Source organism: Podarcis tiliguerta (assembly GCF_965153285.1).
Source record: "Podarcis tiliguerta genome assembly, chromosome: Z".
Classification (NCBI taxonomy): domain Eukaryota; kingdom Metazoa; phylum Chordata; class Lepidosauria; order Squamata; family Lacertidae; genus Podarcis; species Podarcis tiliguerta.
This window is the reverse complement of record NC_139553.1, coordinates 13,016,550-13,042,988: the sequence shown is the minus strand read 5'-3', so window position 1 is coordinate 13,042,988 and position 26,439 is coordinate 13,016,550. Positions and strand designations below refer to the sequence as shown.

Below are 26,439 nucleotides of genomic sequence, written 5' to 3'. Positions count from 1 at the left end.
TGCCATCAAGGTTGTGTCATCTGCATATCTGAGGTTGTTGATATTTCTTCCAGCAATCTTAATTCCGGCTAGGGATTCATCCAGCCCAGCCTTTCGCATGATGAATTCTGCATATAAGTTAAATAAGCAGGGAGACAAAATATAGCCTTGTCGTACTCCTTTCCCAATTTTGAACCAATCAGTTGTTCCATATCCAGTTCTAACTGTAGCTTCTTGACCCACATAGAGATTTCTCAGGAGACAGATGAGGTGATCAGGCACTCCCATTTCTTTAAGAACTTGCCATAATTTGCTGTGGTCGACACAGTCAAAGGCTTTTGCATAGTCAATGAAGCAGAAGTAGATGTCTTTCTGGAACTCTCTAGCTTTCTCCATAATCCAGCGCATGTTTGCAATTTGGTCTCTGGTTCCTCTGCCTCTTCTAAATCCAGCTTGGACTTCTGGGAGTTCTCGGTCCACATACTGCTTAAGCCTGCCTTGTAGAATTTTAAGCATAACCTTGCTAGTGTGTGAAATGAGTGCAATTGTGCGGTAGCTGGAGCATTCTTTAACACTGCCCTTCTTTGGGATTGGGATGTAGACTGACCTTCTCCAATCCTCTGGCCACTGCTGAGTTTTCCAAACTTGCTGGCATATTGAGTGTAGCACCTTAACAGCATCATCTTTTAAAATTTTAAATAGTTCAGCTGGAATACCATCACTTCCACCGGCCTTGTTATTTGCAATGCTTTCTAAGGCCCGTTTCACTTCACTCTCCAGGATGTCTGGCTCGAGGTCAGCAACCACACTACCTGGGGTGTACGAGACATCCATATCTTTCTGGTATAATTCCTCTGTGTATTCTTGCCACCTCTTCTTGATGTCTTCTGCTTCTGTTAGGTCCTTACCACTTTTGTCCTTTATTATGGTAATCTTTGAACGAAATGTTCCTTTCATATCTCCAATTTTCTTGAACAGATCTCTGGTTCTTCCCATTCTGTTGTTTTCCTCTATTTCTTTGCATTGCTCGTTTAAGAAGGCCTTATTGTCTCTCCTTGCTATTTTTTGGAATTCTGCATTCAATTTCCTGTATCTTTCTCTATCTCCCTCGCATTTTGCTTGCCTTCTCTCCCCCGCTATTTGTAAGGCCTCATTGGACAGCCACTTTGCTTTTTTGCATTTCCTTTTCATTGGGATGGTTTTTGTTGCTGCCTCCTGTATAATGTTGCGAGCCTCCATCCATAGTTCTTCAGGCACTCTGTCCAGCAAATCTAAATCCTTAAACCTGTTCCTCACTTCCACTGTGTATTCATGAGGGATTTGATTTAGATTGTATCTTACTGGCCCAGTGGTATTTCCTACTTTCTTCAGTTTAAGCTTGAATTTTGCTATAAGAAGCTGATGATCTGAGCCGCAGTCAGCTCCAGGTCTTGTTTTTGCTGACTGTATAGAGCTTCTCCATCTTTGGCTGCAGAGAATATAATCAATCTGATTTCGATGCTGCCCATCTGGTGATGTCCATGTGTAGAGTCGTCTCTTGTGTGGTTGGAAAAGAGTGTTTGTGATGACCAGCTTGTTCTCTTGACAGAACTCTATTAGCCTTTGCCCTGCTTCGTTTTGAATTCCAAGGCCAAATTTGCCAATTATTCCTTTTATCTCTTGATTCCCTACTTTAGCATTCCAATCCCCTATAATGAGAAGAACATCCTTCTTTGGTGTCACTTCTATAAGTTGTTGTAAGTCTTCATAGAATTGGTCAATTTCAGTTTCTTCAGCACCAGTAGTTGGTGCATAAACTTGGATTACTGTTATGTTAAAAGGTCTGCCTTGGATTCGTATCGAGATCATTCTATCATTTTTGAGATTGCATCCCAGTACAGCTTTCACCACTCTTTTGTTGACTATGAGGGCCACTCCATTTCTTTTGCGGGTTTCTTGCCCACAGTAGTAGATATGATGGTCATCCGAACTGAATTCACCCATTCCTGTCCATTTTAGTTCACTGATGCCCAGGATGTCAATATTTATTCTTGCCATCTCATTTTTGACCACATCCAACTTACCCAGGTTAATGGTTCTTACATTCCAGGTTCCTATGCAATATTTTTCTTTACAGCATTGGACTTTCCTTTCGCTTCCAGGCATATCCGCAACTGAGCGTCCTTTCGGCTTTGGCCCAGCTGCTTCATCAGCTCTGGATCTACTTGTACTTGTCCTCCGCTCTTCCCCAGTAGCATGTTGGACGCCTTCCGACCTGAGGGGCTCATCTTCCAGTGTCATAACTTTTATATGCCTGTTGTCTTTGTCCATGGAGTTTTCTTGGCAGGGATACTGGAGTGGCTTGCCGGTTCCTGCTCCAGGTGGATCACGTTTGGTCAAAAATCTCCACTATGACCTGTTCATCTTGGGTGCCCTGCTCGGCATAGTTCATAGCTTCTCTGAGTTCTTCAAGCCCCTTCGCCACGGCAAGGCAGTGATCCATGAAGGGGGTCACTACCCTAAGGAGTCTCAAAGCGGCTAACAATCTCCTTTCCCTTCCTCCCCCACAACAAACACTCTGTGAGGTGAGTGAGGCTGAGAGACTTCACAGAAGTGCGACTAGCCCAAGGTAACCCAACAGCTGCATGTGGAGGAGGGGGAAGCGAACCCGGTTCTCCAGATTACCGCTCCTAACCACTACACCACACTGGCTCTTTACTCTTTCCTCTAAAGTTTAAAACATCTTCAAATTTCATTTCCAAAAAAACCCTGAAGCCTTCCTGTTAGGTATTATGTCCATGGAAATTAAGAAAAACCACAGACCCCTCATTATGTATGAAACCACAGCAGCCAGGATTTTAATAGCAAGGAAGTGGAAAGGTGATGTTATATGTTCTATAACAGTGATACCATCCCCACAAAAACGGACTGGCAAGCAAAAATGATAGAAGATCTACAACTTGCCAGAAAAACAGGGAGAATAAGAGGAAATTCAATACCAAAAGTTAAGATCGGATAACTTTTAAGGAAGATCTTAAAAATTAGTGACGACGTTAATCTCCTGACAGACCTAGAATGAATATTGGAATATGGAGAATGTACATAGTAAAAGTTTATGGATATAAAACGAGAAGGCTAAATAAGAAGAAAGAAATGTGTTTTGCCAGACAAAGTGTAAATAGCACAATGAGAAGACTCGGAAGTTAGCTACCTGCGCCTTCCTCGCCTTCGCCTCCTTCCCTCGATCTCCTCAGACGCGTCCCTTCTTCGCCCGGCGAGCGGAGGCGCCACCTCATTGGCCAGCCTCGAGCGAGCGTCACCCGCCCTCCCGCCTCCCTCTCCCAGAAACCAGCTTCCCATTGGTCCAGCCGTGTCCCCCTCCCTTTCCGTCAAACTTAAGAGTCCCGCCGCCAAATTCGCGGCTGCGGCAGCAGCTGATCGCTCGTGTCACCCTGGACGCGTTTCTTCCCTCCGCGTGGAAGTTTGGCCCGTTTGGGGACCGCGAATGCCGCCGGCCGCTTTGGCTTGCAGCCCAGCGCTTGAGCCATGGCCGAGAAGTTGCAGCCGCGCACTTTGCGGCTCTCGCCTCCCGGCTTGGGCTTAGCCGAGGGGCGCGGGGAGCGAGGGGCCGTCAGGATGTCGGGGGACATGGATGAAGACGACGAGGCCTTCCAGCTTCCGACGGGAGGGTGAGAATGCGGCGCCTCTCTGCGTGGGGGGAGATGCGGGGTGTGCGGGTGTCTTTGGGTCCGCGTGAGGGGGCGGGGCTGTGTGAGGGGACTAGAGCTGTATGTGGAGCTGCGGCTGTATGTGGGGCTGGGGCAGCACGTGGGGCTGCGACTGTATGTGGGGCTGGGGCAGCACGTGGGGCTGCGGCTGTATGTGGGGCTGGGGCAGCACGTGGGGCTGCGGCTGCATGTGGGGCTGGGGCTGCATGTGGGGCTTGGGCTGTATGTGGGGCTGGGGCAGCACGTGGGGCTGCGACTGTATGTGGGGCTGCGGCTGTATATGGGGCTGCGGCTGTATGTGGGGCTGGGGCTGCATGTGGGGCTTGCGCTGTATGTGGGTCTGGGGTGGGGGGTGCAGGCTTGCGAAGGGTGACTCCGAACACATGCAGAGGGCTTTGTCTGCAATTACGTGCTGTTAGGCGCTGAGAGAGAGGCGAAGTTCAGCAGAGCTAGGCGTCTTTGAGGCAGCAAGGTTCCTTCTCTCTCTCTCTCTCTCTCTTTCTTTCTTTCGCTCTCTCTCTGCCTCACAGCGTTGCTGGTGAGGTTGAAATGGGCGGGGTTTCGTCCAGCTAAGGATGAAATGGGAGGCGCATCCGACTAAGCTACGCGTTGGTTATGCCCGCCCATTTCAGTGGACCTACTCTGAGTTGACCTACTCTCATGATGATTGGGTGCGGGAGGCAGGGACCCTGCTGCAGAAATAGTAACCTCCGCAACCCCAGACTCCTACACCACTGGTGATGGGAGTGCACTTGCGCTACAATCCAGAGGGCCAAAGGAACCCCACACCTTTTGTAGAGTGAGAGAATACATTATGTTTTAGTAGTGGTTGGGAATTAGGAAGTTCAGCCCAAGGGTTAATGGGGAAAGGAGGATTATTCTTAAAAAGCAAGACTTACTGGGAAGTAGACTCCACTGAATTCAACTGAACTTCCCCTTGAATGTACATAGGGGTGATTTGCATACAAACGCCTGTTGCCTGTGCTGTGGTGAAATATTTTCCCTTTTCCTAATTCTAGCTTTCTGAGAGAGGGTCACAAAGTGAGCTTCATCTCCAAGTGAGGGTCTGCACCCTGATCTCCTAGGTGACAATTTGGCATTCTAACTCCTGCCCTAAAGCGGGTGCCAGTAACAGGACTGAATGGCGGTGTTTTGGAGTCTTAGATTCCTTTTACAAAAGGAACCCTAAGAAAGATTTCTAGTGCCCTTTACACTGTGACATTTTAGGTATTCAAAATAAGGGCACTGCACTGCTGCTTTTGGCAACACTGGCAGTGAGCAAAGGTCAGAGTGACATATAGCCAGTGGGAGTTGTAGTTTTCGGAGCTGAGAAATTTATGGAGAACTGCAGGTGCCCTCCCCATATTCAAAATATAGTCCGCCCCCCCCCAAGGTCTGAGGGACAGTGGACTGCCCCCCTGCTCAAAAAGTTTGCTGCCCCCGATCTATGTCTTCCCAGAATGTCACTCTCCCCAGAAGGGGAAGCCAAGCTCACAATCTCTGTTCCGCTCGCTTCTTTTGGGAGCCCCTCAAACATGCATGTTGCCACTTGTGGTTTTTCTCTAGCTGTTTGGGGTGCTGTCAGGCATTTAAAATGGGCTTCACCCCTTGGATATTTTTGCTTGCTGTTCAGTAAAGCATGGAGTTTGGGTCTAAGGCTGGAGATTTAATGTTTGCAGATACTTGGCCTTAGTATGTGTGTGTTGTTTGTTTGTTTCTTTGTTTGTTTCTTTGTTTGTTTGTTTTAATCTGCAAGTTTCTAGCTCTCAGGAGTGCGGGGACCTGGGCTAGGATGTGTGGTAACGGGTAAGTTTCTGCTTCCAGAACAACCCTGAGATGAGATACTTCTGAATGTCTGTAGGGAAAACCACTTGTGTTCAGCCAGGTTTATTCCCTTTCCCCACCTTCCTGGCAGTGAATCTCCCTGTCTGGAGAAAGGTAAACCGCAAGGGCAGCGCTTGTATCTTTGCAACACAATAGTACCTCGGGTTACATATGCTTCAGGTTACAGACTCCACTAACCCAGAAATAGTACCTCAGATTGAGAACAGAAATTGTGCTCTGGTGGCACAGCGGCAGCAGGAGGCCACATTAGCTAAAGTGGTGCTTCAGGTTAAGAACAGTTTCAGGTTAAGAACGGACCTCTTCAACAAATTAAGTACTTAACCCGAGGTACCACTGTAATGGATACCTTTTAAATTTTTGTTTTGTTTACAGTGTCTTCTGGACATCTGTTCCAAAACTAAAGCATTCCAAAACCAAGGCGTACTTTCCTATAGAAAGTAATGCAAAATGGATTAATCCGTTCCAGACAATTAAAAACAACTCCCAGAATAGCAATTTAGCATGCAAATGACTATCTAATTAGACTATTGATCCATAAAATGAAAGCAATAGACCAGGCTGCTATCTACTACCCAATATTAAAAACTGGCAGTGATTTACCCATTGCCATTGGAGGGATGAGTGCACGGGGTGTGTGATGGAGAGTTCCAGTGGCGGGGGCGGGAGAGATGGAAAGGAAGGCAAAAGTCATCTCACTGAGGAGCCAGTTGGCTTCTCTCCCTCCCCTCATGCCAGCCTTTCTGGATCCCTCCCCCCACCCACCCACCCCGCCACTTGGGTGTGTGAAGAACTCTTACTGCAGTAGTGCCACCAGCATCCTGTCATGGCACTCACTTCTGGGCCTGGATTGGTGGCAGCGAAAGCAGAGAAGGCGAAGTCGCTACATCATCAACGACACCCTTCTCTGCTTCCAGATTTCACTGTCGGCACCAACTGAGGGAAGGCCGTGCCGAGCAGGCAGGGGGTGTCGCTGCCACCCGCTGGGTTCCTCTGCCACCCCCTCCTCCGCTTTCGGGTGTTGCCAATGGCCGGCGCGGCCAGCGCTGAATAAGGGAAGCCCAGGTCAGGCAACAAGCGAGAGAGCATTGGAAGTGTGGCACTCAAAACGAAAATGCACCCCCCCACCAACGAAGTACATTCAGATGCCAAAAGAAGTTTGAAAACCTGAACACTCATTTCCGGGTTTGAAGTGTTAGGGTTCCAAGTAGTTTATGAACTAAGTTGTTCAAAAACCAAGGTACCACTGTACTAGGTTCTATAAAAGCTTGGGTGCAATAATTGGGCAACGGCCTTTTCAGTTTTAGGGACTTTGTAGTTTAGACAAAAAGCAAGTAAGAGCTAATATGATAGAAGTTTATCAAATTAGGCATGGCATGGAGAAAGTGGATAGGGAACAGTTTCTCTCCCTCTTGTGAACATCCGATGAAGCTGAATGTTGGAAGACCTTCAGGGAAGGCAAAAGAAAGTACTTTCTCACACCATGCACAGTTAAACTACAGAACTCTCCCGCAGGAGGCAGGAATGGCCACCAACTTGGGTGACTTTAAAAGAGGATTAGAAAAGTTCAGGGAGGAGGCGGCTAGCGATGTTTAGTCACCGTGGCTGTGCTCACCAGGTTGGTGGCAGCAGGGCTTCTGAATAACTGTTGCTGGAAGCCACAGAGGGGAGAGGCCTCTTGTGCTTGGGTTCTGTTGGCTACTGTAAGAACAGAAGGCTGGACTCGCTGGGCCTTTGGCCAGATCCTGCAGGCTTTTCTTTTGTTCTTAAGAGAGGTGATAGAAACTTGATAGGAAGAAGAAGAGATTGTCTCCAACTAAGTTCTGCTTAGAGAAGACCCACAATGTGTCTACTCCTTAAGGTAAAAAGTAAAGGGGCCCCTGACCATTAGGTCCAGTCGTGACCGACTCTGGGGTTGCGGCGCTCATCTCTCTTTATTGGCCGAGGGAGCCGGCGTACAGGTTCCGGGTCATGTGGCCAGCATCCTAATCACTGACAGGATTCTAGTTTTTGAATCCATTACCCTCTGGTCTGGAGCATCTTTGTGCTTGCAGATACATGTCTTGTTCCCACGCGCTTGCCTCTCTCTGTGAATGAAGTGAATGGTTACTTTTCTCTCTGCCCAGGACCAGGCTGGCCTCTCTCTTTGGACAGGATCAGACAGCTACAGAATCTGGAAATGTGCTCTTCCAATATATGCCACCCAATCAGCCTAAAAAAGGTCAACTAGCTACTGGTAAGTAAACTGTTCACAATGCCTAGGAACATAAGACGAGCCCTTGTGGACCATCTAGTCCAACCTTTGGTTCTGAAGCCCCACAGAATCAACTGGGTTGGTCAACTCCTGAGTAGTGCTGGGGAGAGACCCCTGACCTGGGGCCCTAGAAAGGTGCTGGTGGTCTGTATTCACCACACTGAGGTAGATGGACCCAGTGGTTTGACGCCATCCAAGGCAACTTCCTGTTCTTAAATCATATTGTGAGAAGGGCATTATATGAAGTATGGGAGAGTAGTAAAAAACCAGTAGTGACCAAAACACCATGGTGGCTGTCACCAATGGAATCTATGACAGTTCATAGGAAAAATATGAAGAGTGATTGGTTAACATACAAGGATTTAGTAGAGGAAATATGTAGCAACCCGAAAATAAAGGACCTAAGAGAACTGAAACAGAAGGGAATAACCTGGCTGGAATATTATCAACTAAAAGCCGCCAAATTATTTTTGAATTGGCAAAGAAAGGAGGAGGATATCAAAGAAATTACAGTAAGATGGGATAGGGACCTGGGACATATCATCAAACCCAGTATTTGGATTGAATAATGGACTAAAAAATAATGGCTTGCTTCCTTATAAGGGAAAATATTATGAAAATGTACTATAGCCGGTACTTGACCCCCGTAAAACTAGCAAAAATTTATAAATCATATAATAACAAGTGCAGGAGATGTAAAGAACAGTTAGGAACATATTACCATATGTGGTGGTCCTGTCTAGACATATAAAGATTTTGGAATATGAGTTATGAAGAGATAAAGAGATTGATAAAAACTACATTGAGCAATAATCCGGATTTTTTTTTACTAGGAATGGTTTCAGATAATATTCCCAAAAACAAAACCAGGTTATTTATGCATGCAATGTCAGCAGCAAGGGTTATAGTGGCAAAACACCAGAAAGAGAAAAATACACCCAGTAAATATGAATGGGGAGTCAAATTGTGCGAGTACTTGGAGCTCGTGAAGCTGACAGATGCAATAAGAGATAAACCTAAAAAGATGGTGAAAGAAGAATGGGAATGTTTAAATAATTATCTAGGGGATAAGGGTACATCAATAAAGACCTGGTTATGTTTAGAATGATACCACATAGGGAAATGTTCCCTGATACCAAGATGAGGGATTCTATGGAATGCAGATAGAGAGAATTGATAAGAATAATGATCTGTTGTGATCTTGACGGAAGCATACAATGGAGGAGTCTTCTTGTGTTTTGGCTCATTCCCCCCCCCCCCCATTTCCCACCACTTTTTTCTTTTCCCTCCTCCTCCTTTCCTCTTTTTTCTTCTTCCCCATAATGGCTTATGTTCTATGCCATGTACTTTGATATTTTTTGTAGTTTTTTAGCTTTTTCCATTATTGTTATTAATAATTTTTCTTTTGTAATTTTGGTTGTTTATATTTATCTGTATTTGTTTAAAGCAAAATAAAAGAATTAAAAGGGGGAAAAAGTCAACTTCCTGTTTTCCATTAATCTGAGCAACTGGCTCAGACAAGGGCGCTAACTTGGCCTGATGTTTGCAAGCAATGTTCTGTTTGCAACAGAGCACTTACCCTTCTCATGTGCTGCTCCAGCTGCAGGTCTGTCTACCCAGAAGCATCCTCCTGCAGCTGCTCCTGCAGCTGCTGCTGCTCCTGCGTCCACTGCAGCAGTGCATTCAGTTTTCTTCGCTACAGTTGTTCATGCATATTTGTTGTGAGTACTACAGTAGAGGGGATGAGCTGCAGGGTGTTCTTGCTACCTAAGTCCTGTGCTCACATCTTTTGCAATCATCTCTCCATCTTGCCTGGCTTGTTTGGAAAGAGCTGCAGTTGATTAGTAATAATAATAATTTATTTTTTATACCCCAGCCACTCTGGGCAGCTTCCAACCAAATATTAAAAACAGTACAGCATCAGACATTAAAAACTTCCCTAAACAGGACCGCCTTCAGTTGTCTTTTAAAAGTAAAATAGTTGCTCATTGCCTTATTGCCTTGACATCTGTTGGGAGGGCGTTCCACAGGGCAGGTGCCACTACCAAGAAGGCCCTCTGCCTGGTTGCCTGTAACCTCACTTCTCACAGCGAGGAAATTGCAAGAAGGGCCTCGGGGCTGGACCTCAGTGTCTGGGCTGGACAATGGAGGGGGAGCAACAGGGGGGGGGTGAATTGGGCCGAACGGGGCATTGCGTCCCCAACCTCAGCCTGCCCCCACCTGCCTGTTGTTGTTGTTTTACTTCCATCCAATCAGGCTGTGGATATCATTGACTCTGGCTCGATGTGCTGTTGATTTCCTTGCCCTATGCCATACCAGTGAAAGCAGGTCCAGTAGTAAGGTACCCCCTCATTCTGCCCTCAGCTGGCTCCCACCTGCCTGCCTTCTTACGTCCAACCGATCCAGAGGGGAGGATTGCCTGTCAGCTTCCTCTTCCCCCTCAGCCTCCATGCTGCCATGGTAGAACACAGCAAGGAGGAGGATGGGGACAGCCCTAGACTTAGCTGGCCCTACCTGTCGTTGGCTCTGGTGCCACCTAGAGTTGGGCTCCCTGCATTCACCCCAATGAGGCACCAGCCAACACTGAACTGAAATGATGACAGAGACCTCCTGGGATGGGGAGCTTGTGGGCTGATAAAATGTTGCTGGGCTGCTACAGCCCGCCCCCCACATCGCCCCTCACCGCTGGCCAGATGGTCTGGGCTGATGGGAGTCAAACAACCCCTGGGAAGTCTTTGTAAAGAGCTGCTAAACATAACTGATGGGGTTGGCATGGTGGCAACAATTGTGGAAAGCTAAGAGGTGTTCTCTTCTCGTTCCAGTACCAATGGGAAATATGTGAAACATGGCAAGTATGGAGCAGCTGTAGTGGGCAGCAATGCAACCAAGGAGGTAAGAGGAGGAGGTGTGGTGTCTTGAAGTAGCCTGGCCTTCTGTCAACCTGCTGTCCTCCAGATGTTTGAGGCTACAGCTGCTGTTGGTTCTAAACATCTGGAGTATACCGGGTTGATGTAGGTTGGGCTAATGAAATGCTTCCCTTTCTCTGAATCCTGGTTTCCTGATGATGTCTTACTCTGGAAAAAGCAAAGGTGCTGTTTTGGCTCCTGTCTCTTTCTGCCCATCAGCTCACAAGGGTTATAGCTCCCATTTTTCTTATTCTGACCTCACTTCTCTACAAAAAGCATTTGCAGCAGGGAAGGGGCTGTCGCACAGCAACACAGCATCCACTTTGCAGACAGAAGCTCCCAAATCCAATCGCTAGCTCCTCTGGGTAGGGCTGGGGACAGTGCTGCCGGTCAGAGTATGCAGTCCTGAGCTAGAGAGACCAGTGGTTTGATTCAGTCCAAGGCAGCTCCCTGTGCTCTTATTTAAATAGAACCATGTGGACTAGCATCTTGACAAAAGAAGGGCCTAGGGGGTATTGTGTGTGGAGTGGATAGAGAGAGGTGAGACGGCAACTTTGTCGTGGCTTGAAAAACCAATAAACGTTCCCACCACACTCAAAAAAGGAAGGGGGTTTCTGTAAGAGCTGCTTTGGAGAAATCGCTGTGTCGTCTGCCATGTCTACCCACTATTCTACACTGGCGACGAGGATGGGATCGGTGGACATCAGAGCAAAGCCAGAGGCGGCCATCCTCTGAACTGAGCTGAATCACAGAGCGAAATCACTGAGCGAAATCACTGGACAGAACCAATTCAGAGCTGACTGTTCTGGCTAGAGCACTCTACCGCCGTTTACGCCAGCCTCTGAATCATGGGACTCCTACCTCGCTCAGTTCGATTACTACCTCCAAGCCAACGAGCTGACAGCAGTATCAAATGAACGGAAGCGGGGCCTATTCCTCAGCCTCTGTGGGCCTGAGGTGTTTGAGACGGCCCGAGCATTGGTTGCGCCTGAAGCAGTCCAGGCAACATCATGGGACACGATCCAAGAGAAGCTCCGCAACCACTACGCGCCAAAGCCGTCCAAGATTGCTGCCCGCCACCGGAACCAGGCAGGGGGGAGTCAATCAGCAATTACACCACTGCCCTCAGAGAGGCTGCAATGAACTGCGAGTTCCGAGACTTAGACGATGCCCTGATGGATCGAATCGTCTGCGGGGTCCGGGACATCCATCTGCAACGGCGTTTCCTCGCCAAGCCAGACCTCACGCTACAGAAAGCCATTGAGCAGGCTGTGGACTCAGAAGCTGCTGAACGCTCTGCCTCGGAGATCCGAGGAATTACAGTCAGCTCAACAAGGAATTACAGCCAGCTCAACAAGGAGGCATTGGCACTTGTGGCTGGAGTGAAGAGGTTCCATTAATACCTCTATGGCAGGACTTTTGATCTCATCACTGACCACAAGCCGCTCCTGGGCCTTCTTGCCGGTGATCGTCCAGCTCCACCGGTCCTCTCGGCGCTGAACGCTCTGCCCGGGAGATCCGCAAGTCCAGCAGCCCGCGTCTTGCTAGGAAGCCAGTGCCAGTGCATCATGAAGAGGCCAGCAGTGATGAGGCATCCTCCAGTGAAGACGATGACGTGCACCAGACAAAGCGGGAGCGCAGGAAGTTCCAACAGAAGTCCAAGGGCCAACCGGAATGCCAAGTGTCGATTCAGAGACGCCATCTGTCGGACGTGTTCCAGAAGGGGCCACATCGCTAAGGTGTGCCGATCGGCTCCGTCTGACACCCCCCCTTCACTGACTCGCAAGTCCAAGTCTTCACTCCAGTCTGCCAAGGAAAGCTGTTTCGCTCTCTCCAACTGCCGCTGCCCGTCTGGAACCACGATTGGCCAAACCGACTCGCCTACGCGACGCAAGCTGAACGTCACGGTGTTCATGTGACATGGAGATCGACACCGGGTCTACCCTGTCCATCGTGTCTTGGAGCACCATCAAAAGACTGGTACCCAAAGTGTCCAAAAGGCAACTCGACTCTCTTTTTTTAAAAAAAATAATATTTATTGATTTTTCCAATAGCATAACACCAAAACAAAAACATATCCACAAGAAACAAAAATAGAGAAGAGAAATATAAAATAGTAAAAAGAGAAAAAAATAAAAAACCCAAAAAAGAGACCCTCTTCCCTACCCCCCAACACAAAAGTTCCCAAAAAGCAAACACAAAAACACCCAAACCACGCAAAGTTTCAAATTCCTTCTTTTTTAACTTGTTTTTTCGACTTCCTCCCACCTCCCTCTTTGTATACCGAATTTTTAATCTGATCGGCAAATTCCATCCATCTTTTGCTGCTTTTTCATTTATCTACCTTTACCCCTTTTAAAAAGAAAGATAATAATAGAAAAATAAAATTAACCTTAAATCTTCTAATCTTAAAACCCTATAATAATGTACCCTTATATCCTAATGTTTCCTTTTCCTTATCTTAATCCCTGGAACCAAATAAATTCCTTCCATCATCCCCCAAAAATACTTGTTCAATCCATATTATATCCAATTTTACTTATAAATTTCCAAATTATCCCACCATCTCTTCCCCCCGGTTTCGGGTACTGCCAGTCCTTTTTACAATTTTTAAAGTCTTTCCAATCCATAAGGTCAATCAATCAGCCAGGTTGTCTTATATCCGAGGCCTTTAAGTCATCTTCCTGGCCTGTCTGCAGAGTCTTTTTCGAGCCTAAAATTATGTCCCAAGACACTTTCCCCTCAACGTCTTCTTTAACCTTTTTGAACAAGCTTGCCCAAACTCTATAATTCCTCTTGTAAACCGAAAAATTGTCCAAAGCTTGCTCCACACTCTCTTTAAAGTTGCTAGATTTCACTTCTTCAAACTTTCTCAAAGTGCCAATTTCCAAAATGTACCTTATCAAACCTGTATCACTCAGTCCATATGTGGCACTACTTTTCCAAATCTGTCCTTTGAACTCTTTACTCTCATAGTCCATTTTTTGTCCATCAATTTGAGGCTCTATTACTGTAATTTCCACAGAGTTTCTCTTGCAGAGATAGAGCCTGTTCTGTTTGATCCATATTCTTCTCAGATATCCATCCTTGTTGAGTTGATTTCAATCCTTGAGCTGAGTTTGCTAATTTTTTTCCTTGTTGAGCCAAGCTGTATGCGTTTTCCTTCAAATAAGAAATGCAAAGTTCCAGAATAGACAGGTTTTTTTGAAATTGTTCAAACAGAGCTGTTATTTTTTCTGCCATATTCCCAAGCCTGTTCTTTCAATGTTACCTTGCTGTCAAGGTCAGTTGCTTGTATTCAGTCTGCAGGATTGCAGCCTGTGTGGGAATTTTCCATCCAAAAGTGTAACAATATAACAATCCAATATGTGTTTCTGTAGCAGTCCACAACAGTCTGTTACAGTTCCCTTTAGTTGTTTTTCATCTACCTTTCAATAACAGTTATAGTTCAGCTCCTTTTTTCCTTTCCAAAAAACAAGAGACGAAAAGATTCAGTTCTCCCTTAATCCGTTCCTTCTTAATAGTTATTTCTAGTTGTAAGAATTCTTTTTCTCCTTTTGGCAGCCCGGTCCCGGGTTCGAGACGGTAGAAAATAAAGTCAAATACACTGCTCTGCAGGGCTATAAGCTGTTGAGGCAATCTCCCCCTCTTCCCCTGCTTCCGAGGGGGGGTTTAAAAGACTTAGGTGACAGATTTGTTTCTTTGCGAGATACTTTTTAGAGGCTCCAGTTCTCTCACTTTTGCCTTGATCTTTCTACAGAGTGGAAGGTGGGCTTCCTGTTTTAACCTTCCATCTAATATCGAATTCCAATAATTTATAATCCGATTTCCTTTACTTACAAAAGTTTCTTTGATCCAATTGTCCACCAGGAAAAGTTGGCACTTCCTGACAGCAGCTGTGGGGCTTCACTCCCCGAAAATAGCGATCGATCCAAAGTGCCGCGCCACTCACCCCACGTCGCTCCGGAGCCCCGAAACCGGGTCTCCCCGCGAGTAGGGGAGGCGCTGATGGCACAAGCCGGATCCCAAGTTCACGGTCTTCCTCCGACCGTGGTTTTTTGCGGATCTCCACCTCGCCGTAGGCGGTCAGACCCTTCTTTTCGGAGAGCGGTCCCCTCCGAGACGGAGGAAATCCGCCATAAGGCAACTCAACTCTCACCGCGTACACCTGAGAGACTACCAGGGAAGCGACATTCCTGTGGTAGGCGTTGGCCAGTTCCGGATCGCCTTCAAGGATTTTTCGGGCCTGCTCCGGTTGGTAGTGGTCGAAGGTCAGCGGCCAAGCCTCCTAGGGCTAGACTGGTTTGATGCCCTCAGCCTGGAAGTCACCGGCATCAACTGCATCTCTAACGCAGAGACTGAGGGTCTTGTCAAAGACTTTGCCGAGGTTTTTGACGGCACTTTGGGGCAATATACAGGTACGCCCATCTCCTTTAGCCTTGATCCACAAGTCGCCCCCATCAAGCTAAAGCCACGCCGGATTCCCTTTGCTCTCAAGGCTAAGGTGGACGAACAACTGGACAAGCTGATCGCCCAAGGAGTTTTGGAGCTGGTTGACCACGCCAAGTGGGAATCCCCCATCGTCACGCCTGTCAAGCCAGATGGGTCGGTGAGAATCTGCGCTGACTACAGGTGCACGATCAACAAGGCACTTCAGCAGCATGCTTATCTGGTTCCTGTTGTCCAACACCTGCTGCATTCCCTGGGTGAGGGTAAGGTCTTTGCTAAGCTGGACCTTGCCCAAGCCTATCAACAACTGCCCGTCGATGATGCCACTGCTGAAGCCCAGACGATCGTCACCCACTGAGGAGCATTCCATTGCCGCCAGTTGCAGTTCGGGGTGAGTGTCGCTCCTGGCATCTTCCAAAGCCTTATGGAGTGTCTCCTGCAAGGGCTTCCGGGCGTGGTACCATATTTTGATGACGTCTTGGTGTCCACAGACTCACACCAGCAGCTGTTCGAGCGCCTCCGTGCCGTGCTGACCAGGTTCCAAGAGGCCGGACTCAAGGTAAAGAGGGAGAAGTGCCAGATCGCCGTGCCACAGGTAGAGTTCCTGGGCTATCTTATCGATGCCTCCGGCCTTCACCCGACCACATCCAAGATCCGCGCTATCCAGCAGGCCCCCATCCCAAAGAACAAGACGGAGTTGCAGGTGTTCCTGGGGCTGCTGAACTTTTATAACATGTTCCTGCCCCACAAAGCCATGGTGGCTGAGCCTCTTCACCGACTCCTCAGCACAAAGACGCCTTGGTCCTGGGGTCATCGGGAGATGGCGGCCTTCAACGCGGTCAAGGCTTTCCTTTCATCGGACAGTGTGCTGGTACAGTACAGTGAATCCAGGCCGCTGGTCCTTGCCTGCAATGCCTCACCTTTTGGCATTGGCGCTGTCCTTAGTCACTGTTTTCCAGACGGAAGAGAAGTACCGCTCGCCTACTTTTCCAGGACGCTATCTCCGAAGGAACGGAATTACAGCCAGCTCGGCAAGGAGGCATTGGCACTTGTGGCTGGAGTGAAGAGGTTCCATTAATACCTCTATGGCAGGACTTTTGACCTCATCACTGACCACAAGCCGCTCCTGGGCCTCCTCGCCGGTGATCATCCAGCTCCACCGGTCCTCTCGGCGCGCATGCTGTGATGGACTGTTTTCCTGGCTGCCTACCACTACCGGCTCGTCCATCGCCCGGGGAAATCGATGGGCCATGCTGACGCCCTCAGCCGTTGCCCTCTTCCAGCGTTTGGGGAAGACCCGGCACCAGCTTCATCACTCCTCTTGATTGAGGATCTTCTGGCAGCACCTGTATCGGCTGCCACTGTGGCCTCCGCATCTGCCCAGGATCGCACCATCAGCTGTGTGCTCAACTGGGTGTGGAGGGGGTGGCCACAAGGGCCTTATGCATCGGAGTTTCAGCCCTTCGCAACTAGACAACATGAACTCTCCGCTCATTGTGGCTGTCTGCTGTGGGGAGACCGCGTCGTGATTCCCCAAAGACTCCGTCAACGCGTCCTGGAGGCTCTGCACGTTGGCCACCCGGGAATTGTCAAAATGAAGGCGTTGGCTCGGTGTTACGTCTGGTGGCCTAACATGGACGATGCCATCACTGCCTGGGTGTCTGCCTGTCAAGCGTGCCAAGAATCAAGGCCTGCACCACCGGCAGCTAAGGGACACACCTGGGAGATGCCAAAGACACCCTGGCCGAGGGTGCACATCGATCTGGCTGGCCCCTTTCACGGCCGGACCTTTATGGTAGTGGTAGATACCTATTCCAAATGGCTGGAGGTGGCCCTGATGCCCTCCACCCCTACCGAGGCCGTCCTCGGTGTTGCGAGGCCTGTTTGCAACGCATGGGTGTCCTGATGTCCTTGTCTTCGACAACGGACCGCAGTTCACGTCAGGCATCTTTTGGGACTGGGCATCCGCCATGCCCTAACGGCACCATTTCATCCATCCAGCAACGGGCAAGCGGAGAGAATGGTGCGCTCGGCAAAAGAGGGACTGGCGCGCCTGAACCGGGGAGACTGGCACGAGCGGGTCGCCGAATACTTGTTTGTGCAACACATCACCCCTCATGCAGCCACAGGGCGGAGTCCTGCTGAACTGCTTATGGGCCGCCGCCTCAGGTCACCGCTCGACCGGCTGCACCCGGACTTTGCCGTGGCTGAACCCCCAGGCTGTGCCAACGCGCCACGGTCATTTGTTCCAGGAAACCAGGTCTTTGCCCGGAACTATGTGGGGGACATTCCTTGGGTGCCAGCCACAGTAGTGGGAGTCACTGGACTTCGCTCGTAACAGGTGGCACTCGAAGACGGACGCTTGTGGCGCCGGCACATAGACCAGCTTAGGCACAGGGTTGGGGACTTGGACACTACCGTGGTGCCCCCAGCTGCGCTTGTGGCTCCAGAAGAGACACTTACAGATGGCGAGGCTCCACCTACACCTCCCTCGCAAACTGCCAGCGTGGAGCTGAACCAAGCCGCTTCAGAGGGTCTGCCAGACTTACCACAGACTCAGACCACTCCACTTGCGGAGGCTGCACCCACAGCAGGGGATTTGGTTTCAACGCCACCTAGGGTCGCACCACAGCCTCAGGAAGAATTGGGTGGCCCCCCGGACTTGGCTACCAGTCCCCGGCGGTCTGGCAGAGTTTCCAAGCGCCCAACTTATTTAAAGGACTATGTTGTTGGACATGTATCACTGTTGGTCTAAGTATGGGAAATGTAACCAATATGCTTTTGTGCACATTTGAACCATTACATGTAGTGCTGTATATAAGGAAACCATTACGATTGTAACTAACGCCTTATCTCGGTGGGGAGGGGTGTTATGTACTGAAGTTCTCACCCTGGGCCAGCAGGGGGATACTGTAGATAGTTTTCATTCAGGTCCACGTCAGTTATTTTAGGCAGGAAACCCTGGGTTGTTGTTGCTACAATGTTGACAGCCGGCTGCCTATAAAAGCAGGCCGGCTGAGCTGTTTGCTGTTCAGTCCTGTTCCAGCTTACAAAATAAAGAGCTGCTTTGGAGAAATCGCTGTGTCATCTGCCGTGTCTACCCACTATTCTACAGTTTCAACAGCTTATGTTGGAAAAGGGATTCAGTTTTTCCAGCCTCTGTCCTTTTCAGCCCAGTCAACCAGTTCTTCAGTGGTTTGTTCTGCCCCACTTTGCTATGAAAGGATTTACAACCAACAGATAAAATATGTCAGGAAACATATGCGTTTATTCCAGGAAGACTCTGGTATGATTGCCTTGTCCCACTCCCCTATTGCAGGTGAGGGTGGTGGGGACATGATAAAACACTGGGCTGTCATTCCCGTTTAGCTGATTGGGCGGCAAAGGACAGATCTCACCCCTTGGTTTCTCCGCAGTCCAGGTGTAGGGAGCCTTTGGTCCTCCAGATGTCGCTGAACAACAGCTCCCATCATCCCTCTCCACTGGCCATGCTGGCAAGAGCCAATGGGTGTTGTAGCTCAGCACCAAACGCTCCCCACGCCTGCTCCATTGTAACGAAGTCATTCCACATGTAATTAAGCCAGGCACCTTGTATGTTAATGTGTCATTTGGGTGTTGGGGTGCTGTGGAAATGCTACGTGGTATAAGAAGAGCTCCAGGTGCTTTTGAAAACAGCCAGCCCCGTAGTTTTTGATTCCTCACTTTTGCTCTTGTTTTCTTCTGTCCTTCCGTCTCTTGTGGAATCCAGTACAGAGTGCTTCTTTATATCAGCCAGCTGCAGCAGATTGCGACCGCCAGCATCCATGCCTGGTTTGCATTCACGGTAAGCTTTGACGTTAAGACCTGCAAGGACCATGGCATAGGCTGAAGCTAAGCAGAATTCTTTGGTGGTTTGAAATGCACATTGCATACGAGGTCTTAGCTGTAGTCAATAAATTTCAGTGGGTCTGCTTTCAGTAGGGCTATTGCTTGTTGCAACCCATTAGATTTGAGTAGTGTTAGATCCAAGGGGCCCCTCTATGGTTAAAACACTTACCTAGAGGTAACAAAGTAAAGTAGATGACATTCTGCCCTCTGTCCTACTGTAGCTAACATCCCTTGGGGTAGCCCTCCACCCCGAAATCCTATAGCATTTTTCCATTTCTAAACATGACACACTACATACGTTGATGTTTGTGTGTGTGCTCAGAGTAGACTCACTGAAATTAATGCACCAAAGTTCATCATGTCCATCAATTTTCATGGGTCTGCTCTGAGTAGGGCTAACATTGGGACACAACACAAAGTCTTTAGCAAGACCCATCAGGAAGAAAGTTGTTTTGAGCAGAGGCTGTCTGCTGCTCAGAATTCCACTTTCTCTTTTCTCTTTCTGCAGGTGCAGCCCAACAACTACTGCACATTTTATGATGATCAGAAGCAGATTTGGTCCATCATGTTTGAATCAGAAATGGCGGCTGTGGACTTCAGCAAGCAGGTGCCAGAGGCGTGCATTGCATTGTGGGGTGGGGGGTGGCTGTCCTGCAGACACTGAACTAGTGTTCGCGGGAGGTCAGCTCTCTTGCATCAGTCACCAGATGCTTTCTCTGCCAACCACTAAGAAGCATCCAGGGAGGGCAAGGAATGGTGGTGTAGCCAGTTGGGGCCTTTTCAGGCCCCTGGGGTCTTCAGCCAGTGCTGCCTTGGGCCAGATTGCATAGGTGCGGATGACAATGGTAGCTAATGAAACAAATGGCTTGGTTCTTTCTCTTCACAGCTGTGCATTGCCAAGTATAACAGCAGCCGTTCTCCTGGCTCAGTGCTGTGCCAGGATCTTGTTCTCGGAGACGGCCAAGGTGTGGCAACTGGAGATGTCCTGGAGATCACTTTTACAGGCTGGTTGTTCCAGAACGGTAGTCTTGGGCAGGTGAGACCTGGCAGAGGGGATGTCTGGGGATGATGGGGGTTGAACTCTCTAGCAGCACTGCATGGCCACAGCTTTCCCACTCCTGGTTTATAGATTGCATACAGCCCTTTTCTCCCACAACCCCATCCTTTTGCCTTTCAATAACATTGCAAGGAAATGAAACAGGAGAGGGACTTGGCTCACCCAGCTTGCTTCACAGCTTAGTGTGCATTTGACCCCAACCCCAATGAGCTCTAGCCAGTGCTTTTCCATGGGGCTTGCATTGGTTGCTCTCCAGAGGTGGGGCCTTGCCGCCCTTTCTCAACTGGGGAGGGAACCCAAGACATTCTTCCTGGGAAGCACATGCTGTTAGGCCCTAAGCTACACCTGTCTCCAAGGTGTAGATCCTATTTCTCAACCTCATTTTACCCAATCTGCAACATGGGAGGCACCGCTAGGTAGGGGATTCAACATAGAAAGCTGCCTTGCACTGCATCAGGCCACCGGTCTAGGTTGGCATCGCCCACATTGACTGGCAGTAGCTCTCCAGGCTTCCAAGCAAAAGCCTTTCCCTGACCTTACTTGGAGATGCCAGGGTTGAACCTGGAACCTTCTGCCTGCAAAACAGGTGCTGTGTCCCTGAGCTGTGCCCCGTCCTTCGATACTCATTGCTGTTGGCTCAGCAGTGGGAGTAGCGGAACGTCAACCTATTACCTTCCGCATTAAAAGTAATTTCACCCCATTGACCTTCCACTTTTGGAACAGGTTTTTGACTCGAATGTAAATAAAGAGAATTTGCTCCGTCTGAAGCTAGGCTCTGGCAAAGTCATCAAGGTAAGATGGCGCTATCTTCCCACCGCAGTGCAAGGATTCTTTCTTCCACTTCCACATGTAAGCAGAGTTCAGCAGCCCGGGCTATGTGGAAGGCTAAATAGCAGTGATGTTTTTTGAGCTCAAACCCTGATCAAATGGCTTCCTCAAGAACAGCAGGCAGGTAGCTGTCCCAGCTTGTCTACGCTTGCCAGGATCTGGTGGAGTGGGAGGCCGAAACAGGGTCCCTCGATCCCTGCAAAATTCCTGATCCTGCCCTACTGGTCAGTCAGGCTTGCCCTTTATTTACAGGAGGGGTGGGGAACCTCAGGCCCAGCAGGGACTGAAACTGGCCCTCAGGATTCGCCCCAGGCCATGCCCCTCGCCAAGCCTGCTCTGTGGCCTGGACCAAAACAGCCCTGGACCTCCAATGTTGCCTCTTGCTGTCCTGGATGAGAGACAGAGGGGGGAGTGTGAGTGGGTGTCTAAAGTAGCCTATTGTACAAAGATAAAAATTACATTTGTTGCCCCTCCCACTTTCCACACTAGCCCCGCCCACTCCTGGCATGCTCCTCCCCACCAAGAAGGATGCCCCGGAGGGAATGGTTTTCATCCCTGCTTAAAGCTACTTTCCTCATGACTTCAAGAGAACTGTCAGTATTCCTGTGCCCTGCTCTCGACCAGCCTTTACCAACCTGACACACATATAGGTGCTGTGGACTCCAACTCCCATCAGCCCCAGCCAGCGCATGCTGATTGGAGTTGGAGTCCAAGGTATCTGGACAACGTCAGGTTGGCGAAGGCTGTGTGGTTCTGGCACTTAGCGAAGGCGGTCACCCAAACTTGTTTTCTGCTTGGTTCTCCGTTTCTGGAACTTGAAGGGCTTGGAAGATGGGATGATTGGCATGAAGAGAGGAGGCAGGCGGTTCCTCCTTGTCCCGCCAGCATTGGCTTATGGGCGTCTGGCAGAAGCTGAACGCATTCCTCCGGACTCAACTCTGGCCTTTGAGGTGGAAGTCAAACGGGTGAGTGTGTCTTCCTCCCAATGTGTTAGCAACCAAGAGAACCTCGGAAGGTTGTTGGGTGGTTGGTCTACGGCCTGGATAAAGTTCTACAAATGGAGGCAGTGGTTGCCTTGACCAGACTCCATGATGCCCCTGCCCCTCTTTTGCTCCCTTAGGTGAGGTTTGCAAAGGGCGCTGACTCCGCCGGACAGAGCCTGGGCCCCAGGGACTCCCTCACACCTTCACCAGCACCACAATCAGAAAGCCCCGCTACAGACCCAGCATGGTTGACTCCTCCTACTCCCGCTCCAAAGCCAGGGTGAGAAATAAATTGAGGGTGCTCTTAGCTTTTAACCTTCCATTCTCCCAGGTGTCACATCCTAACTCTGCAGTAAATAGGTTGCCACCTCTGTGTTTGAGGCTTTTGGCCTTCACCTCAGCTGCATAACTCAGGCCCCATCTGCACTGTACCACCTTGGGATCTACGGATGAAGTTCAGTATACAAATTCAATACATCACAATAAATCGTATGTTCCAAATAGCGTCATGCCATTTTCAACAGCTGTGGCTTCCTCCAAAGAATCCTGAGGCCACCTTGTCTCATAGACAACCTGGCAGGGGCCACATTCCAGGGTTGGGCTGGGCTGGGGCTCCAGTCGACAGAGCAACAGATGCTGCTCCTGCCTTCTGTGTAGCCAGAAAATACACCATGTGGGGCTTCTTTCTGCACACACATCTTCCTGTCCAGGGAAGCCAGGTGCACTGTCACAGTTCAAGGACACATTCCAGCCAGACTAAAGCTCCCTTGGGGAGGTCATGAGGTGGGGTTGGTGAGGGGCTTGGCCGAGGCAGAGTTCCAAAGGCCAGTTGAGTATCCTACCCCTTAATAGACTCTTCCTACTATGCTCAGGTTTGTTAACTCCCTTCCTTCCATACTGCAGGGAGCCAGCTGTGCGTGCCAAATCAAGCTCTATTAGCAAACAGCGAGCGGTAAGTCCCCATTGGAGCCAAATCTTCCTATTGATTGAATAGTTCCTGTTGAATGTGACCAAAGCAATGAGAAGTAACTTGGTCCTCTCATAGAGAGAGGGATCCTTATAGGTGAGCATTTTTTGAGAAACTCAAAAGCTCCCACATAATAAAAGTACTGTATTTTTCGGTCTATAAGACGCCACCTATTTTGGGGGACTTAGATTTAAGAAAATGGGAGGAAATGTATCCGTGTATAAGACCCCCCCTAATTTTTGACATTATTTTTAAGAGAAAATGCCTAGTCTTATACACGGAAAAATACGGTGTGTCACAGGAAAAGCCTATTATCAGTAAATACAAGTAATTAACATTTGATATTGTGCTTGTATAGACTTCTAAGATGGGTTTCTAAGTGTGTGTGTTTTTTAAAAAAAATGCAGTTTTAAAGTTCATGCATTAATAGTTTTAGAGTGAAAATATAGCAAGGAAATGGTGTGTTCATGAGGACACCCCCCCCCCCATGGGTGTTCATGTTGACAACATCTTAGTTGATTATCTGTGTACTTCATTCCTGTTTCCTATCAGAGGGCATGCTGGCTGGGGGCTGATGGGAGTTGTAGTCCATTACACCTATAGGGCCCCAGGTTGGTGAAGGTTGCTGTGCCCTTTTCTCTAATTTTATTAAGTTTTCTATTTTACATTTCAGAATAAACATTTTACAAACTGTAAAATATCCCTTCTTCTCCTACCATGGTTCATTTTATATATTATACATTCCTGCATATTTTAGTAAACCATTCAAATCAGTTTTCCACTTTTACACCATCAAAAATTATTTACTCTGTTGAATTTATCTCAGCTCTGCCATCATTTTCAGCTGGTTGATATGCCCTCAACTAAGGCCTAAGTACTGAGCATCTGACATGCATTGTCAGGCGCACAAAGGAAGCCACAGTGGGGGGAGAGAGAGAAGGACAAACAGCTGCTTTCTCTTAGGGGATCTGGTCCCCTTGGCTTAATCCTGCCCAGGGCATGTGACAGCCCTCACCACCATTTTGAAATCCCACTGTTAGGCTTTGAAAGGGTATGAGAGGTTGTTTCACTGGATGCATCCCATGATATGGGAAGAGGAATCTCTCTCTTTTTTAAAGAAACCATGAAAATATCTAATGCAGGAAGATTGGAAATCTAAATGCAATATAAGCTGTTGTATGAGCTTGTAAACCACTTTTATTTTCCTTAGCTGGGCAATGAGGTCACTTTGGCTTGGGCAGTTGTAGCCGACAACATCTAGATGGAAGGGCCCCTCAATCACCCTCCCTGTTTTATAGCCTGATGTCATATTCTGGCAAACAATAACTGCGTTTCTGAAAAGCCTGGATGGCCAATTATAACACCAATTTCTCTTCCCTTCTCTTCTCGCCCCCCCCCCCACTTCCCCGGACAGAATCCTGATGTAACAAAAGTGAAACTGATTTCCCGTATGGCGAAGATGGGTCAGCCTATGCTACCTGTCCCCTCCGGCACACTTGCACCCCAGCAGGACTCAGCTGACAAGGAGGTAGAGGTGTGTTAGCTTCAATTCTCAGCTTTTTTTCAGTGGGGTTTGTGTGTATTGGCTGTTGCTGAAATTCAGGTAGGTTGGCAGGATGACGGTTGACGAACATAGCATGCCTTATACCAAGTGAGACTGCTCATCCACCTAGCTCCCTACTGTCTACACTGACTGGCAGTGAAGGAGGGGAGGGCCCTTTTTTTTACTTAATTACAAACCTACCTGGTTCTACAGGGTTTCAGACAGGGGGCATTCCCTGCCTACCGGGTATCAAACCTGGGGCCTTTTGCATGAAACTGAGAGTCTTGCCCTCCCTAGATCTAGTATTCACCCCAAACTGGTTTTGGGTCTGAATCTTAATTTGAGGGAAAGCCTTGTAAGGATCATCAATCATTTTATTTGTATGTCGCCTTTCCCAAGTTAAAACAATGCTCAAAGCGGCTTACAACGTATTAAAAAAAACCCCATAGCTACAAATGTTCTGGCATGTCTCTCTCTCGTTAATGTGGGATTTGAAACCTCCAGGGTCCCTTTCCACTTCCCAGGAGGGTTAATTGTGCATTGTCTTCTTCAGGAGCCGCATGCCATTCAAGAATTTTCAACCTTCTGTCCGAACGACTATTGTCCAATGGCCCCTCCTCAGTGGGCAATGCAAGGTAAAAAGTGTGTTCCCTTGTTGTGCCTTGGTGATGGTCACCAACTAGGGTGGCTTCAAAAGAGGGTTAGGCAAGTTCAACGAGGAGAGGGCTGTCAATGGCCACTGGCACTGTGGCTGCGCCCTCCCTCCCTCCACGGCTGGAGGAAAGAATGTTTCTGAATGCCAGTGGCTGGAAACCGCAGGAGGGGAGGGGCTCTTGTGCTCAGGTGCTGTTTGCAGGCTTCCCATGGGGGGCACCTGGTTGGCCACTGTGAGAAGAGGGTGCCACACTAGATGGGTCACTGGCCAGATCTGGCAGGGTTCTTCTTGAGTGCAGTGGCTCTACTCAGTAGAATTTAGTTGGACACAACCCAGAAGCCAGCATGATGATTGTGCATGGAAAGCGGAGGAAATCTGGATGTGGGGGGATGGGGGAGCAGTCCTTCATTTGCTGTAGATCAGCTTGAGCAGAGTCTGCATCTGTCACTGGCATTGTGTTTAGATGCTTGAATTAATCTGTTTGTGTGCTTACTCCTCTGGGCTCCTTTGGGTGGAAATAGAGACAAACATTTTGATGTTGTTGTTGATGATGATGGGCTGCTTGTATTGAGATGGGCAACGCTGATGCCTCTGCTTTCTTCCTAGTTCTTCATCCAGTTATCTCGTGGCTCCAGGTGCCTGCTGCCCCCCAGCCACACCCACCCCTTCCAATAACCCCTCAAAACTGTCAGGTAAGGAGTCTTTTGTAGGCAGAGGAAGGTTCTTTCATAGGCTGCCAAGTGAGCCACAATATCATGCTCTGTTCCCTGGTTTGCTCAAGACAGGGGCATGTGACTAGCAGGCTTGACTAAGTTTCCTCATCCTTTTCTGTCAGTGTCAGTCTTCATTTGCAAAATAGGGAGGGTGAAGCATAACCATGAAGGTAATAGCCCTTCGGTGCAAATCCCAAAAGCGCTAGATTAAGAACTGGCAGTATTAATAGCCTTGGGTTGGAGGGAAGCAGTTTGTTACCTCAGCAGAGGTAGTTTCCACCAAATCCAGCTGGGATCTTCTATATATTGGATGATCTTTAGAAGAATGTAAGAAGAACCTCTGCTGGATCAGGCCAACGGCCTATCTCGCCCAGCATCCTGTTCACATGGGGGCACCTGTTCTCAGTGGCTACCTGGATGTCCCAGTGCAAAGTGCACAATCAGTGCCTGCGTGCAAGAGCTCTTTCCCCTCCCCCAGTTTCCAGCAACTGGCATTCAGAAGCATTCCTTCTTCCAGCCATTAGCTGTTGAGGCCAGTAGCCATCAATAGGCGCCTCCCCCATGGATCTGCCCAATCCTCTTTTAAAGCTGTCCAAATGGTTGTCCATCATTGCCTTTTGCAGGAGAGGATCCCTTGCAGTCCTTGGCCTTTGGGTCATCTAGCCCTTGAGAGCAGGCTTAAGCAATCC

The 26,439-nt window shown here is 48.7% G+C and overlaps 1 protein-coding gene across 1 annotated transcript in view; it reads left to right on the top strand.

Moving 5' to 3' along the window:
- Nucleotides 1-26,439, top strand: part of LOC310669447 (FK506-binding protein 15-like) — a 124,490-nt gene that overhangs the window by 57,480 nt on the left and 40,571 nt on the right. The window contains exons 4-14 of the mRNA XM_083423483.1: nucleotides 10,605-10,674; nucleotides 18,886-18,960; nucleotides 19,513-19,611; nucleotides 19,891-20,040; nucleotides 20,785-20,853; nucleotides 21,711-21,854; nucleotides 22,010-22,152; nucleotides 22,776-22,824; nucleotides 24,254-24,373; nucleotides 24,936-25,017; nucleotides 25,644-25,729. Of these exons, the coding sequence (XP_083279609.1) occupies nucleotides 10,605-10,674; nucleotides 18,886-18,960; nucleotides 19,513-19,611; nucleotides 19,891-20,040; nucleotides 20,785-20,853; nucleotides 21,711-21,854; nucleotides 22,010-22,152; nucleotides 22,776-22,824; nucleotides 24,254-24,373; nucleotides 24,936-25,017; nucleotides 25,644-25,729 (1,087 nt within the window). The remainder of the gene's footprint in view (nucleotides 1-10,604; nucleotides 10,675-18,885; nucleotides 18,961-19,512; nucleotides 19,612-19,890; nucleotides 20,041-20,784; nucleotides 20,854-21,710; nucleotides 21,855-22,009; nucleotides 22,153-22,775; nucleotides 22,825-24,253; nucleotides 24,374-24,935; nucleotides 25,018-25,643; nucleotides 25,730-26,439) is intronic.